Raw genomic sequence first — 1,632 nt, forward strand, 5'->3', positions numbered from 1 at the left:
TAGCTATGATTTACCTGGATCAGGATACGGTCTACAGGTAAGAGGTCAGCTTGGTTTGGTAAAGTTACCTGTATATAGCTAAAATCTACCTGGATCAGGATACAGTCTACAGGTAAGAGGCCAGCTTGGTTTGGTAGAGTTACCTGTATATAGCTATGATTTACCTGGATCAGGATACGGTCTACAGGTAAGAAGTCAGCTTGGTTTGGTAAAGTTACCTGTATATATAGCTAAAATCTACCTGGATCAGGATACAGTCTACAGGTAAGAGGCCAGCTTGGTTTGGTTGAGTTACCTGTATGTAGCTATGATTTACCTGGATCAGGATACGGTCTACAGGTAAGAGGTCAGCTTGGTTTGGTTGAGTTACCTGTATATAGCTATGATTTACCTGGATCAGGATACAGTCAACAGGTAAGAGGTCAGCTTGGTTTGGTAAAGTTACCTGTATATAGCTCTGATTTACCTGGATCAGGATACAGTCTACAGGTAAGAGGCCAGCTTGGTTTGGTAGAGTTACCTGTATATAGCTCTGATTTACCTGGTATTATAGCCTGTCGGTAACTATCACCTACCTTGATCAGGGTATTGTGTACAAGTCAGTTGGCCGAGTTTGTGTATAGGGTTGCCCTGTGCACTTAGTGATGAATCTGTAGCATCCATAACTTTTAAAGAGTAACAAATATTTATTTGTATTGTCTTATTTAGAAGATCTATATTGAAAATTTATCTTGACAGATTCTGACAAGACGTGTGAGATTTCGGCTGGAAAGAGCTCCAGGGGAGAGCACTCTGTTAGATAGAAGTGGATGTAACCTGAAGATGGAGCCGTTGACCTCAGTAGCTTCCTTAGAGAGATATCTGCTCAAAATGGTAAGCCACACACCTTGGATTTTGGTTAAAATGTTGACAAGATTTTCATTGATATTAATCAAATTTTGAAGTCAGTTTTTTTTCGTTTAAATGTAAAATCAGAGTGATATATTTAAAAATAAATATAAACCATTTACATGTGGATTACAGGCCATAATCTCCCTGAAATATTTTGAATTGAAAAGACATCTGTTTTTTGACAAATATTTAATTGTTTTCAAGGTGATGCTATCTTCTTAAAGATATGACCTCAAGGTCAAATATGAGATCCATGCAAGGAATTACTTCACTGAAAAAAGTATTTACTCCTTGTAGCTTGGTTTACAGGGGGTTGGGAGAAAGCTCCAAATTTCAAATCTTACTGCTTCATTTTATGTTGGATTATTAGCTCACCTGGTCCGAAGGACCAAGGTGAGCTAATGCCATACCGTGGCGTCCGGCGTCCGGCGTCCGTCCGTACGTCAACAATTTCTTTAAACGACTTCTTCTTCTTAACCACTGGTTGGAATTAAACTAAATTTGACTGGAAGCATCCCTAGGTGGTGGGGATTTAACTGTATACAAATAATGAGGCTGACCCTTCAGGGGGCTGAGGGGCAGGGCCAAAAGGGGACAATTTGCTCATATTGCTTTAAGCGACTTCTTCTCTGGAACTAAGAAGTGGATATCAACCATATTTGACTGGAAGCATCCCTAGGTGGTGGTGATTAAAAATTGTACAAATGGTGGGGCTGACTCCCCAGGGGGCTTAGGGGCGGG

At 40.3% G+C, this 1,632-nt stretch overlaps 1 protein-coding gene across 1 annotated transcript in view; it reads left to right on the forward strand.

Annotated features, from left to right (window-relative positions):
- The window catches only part of LOC110454650 (E3 ubiquitin-protein ligase HECTD1-like), a 59,372-nt gene that overhangs the window by 31,599 nt on the left and 26,141 nt on the right, over positions 1 to 1,632 (forward strand). Inside the window, exons 18-19 of the mRNA XM_021504285.1 lie at positions 82 to 187; positions 739 to 873. Coding sequence (XP_021359960.1) covers positions 82 to 187; positions 739 to 873 — 241 coding nt within the window. The remainder of the gene's footprint in view (positions 1 to 81; positions 188 to 738; positions 874 to 1,632) is intronic.

The sequence above is a fragment of the Mizuhopecten yessoensis genome, unplaced genomic scaffold (assembly GCF_002113885.1).
Source record: "Mizuhopecten yessoensis strain PY_sf001 unplaced genomic scaffold, ASM211388v2 scaffold7987, whole genome shotgun sequence".
Taxonomy (NCBI): domain Eukaryota; kingdom Metazoa; phylum Mollusca; class Bivalvia; order Pectinida; family Pectinidae; genus Mizuhopecten; species Mizuhopecten yessoensis.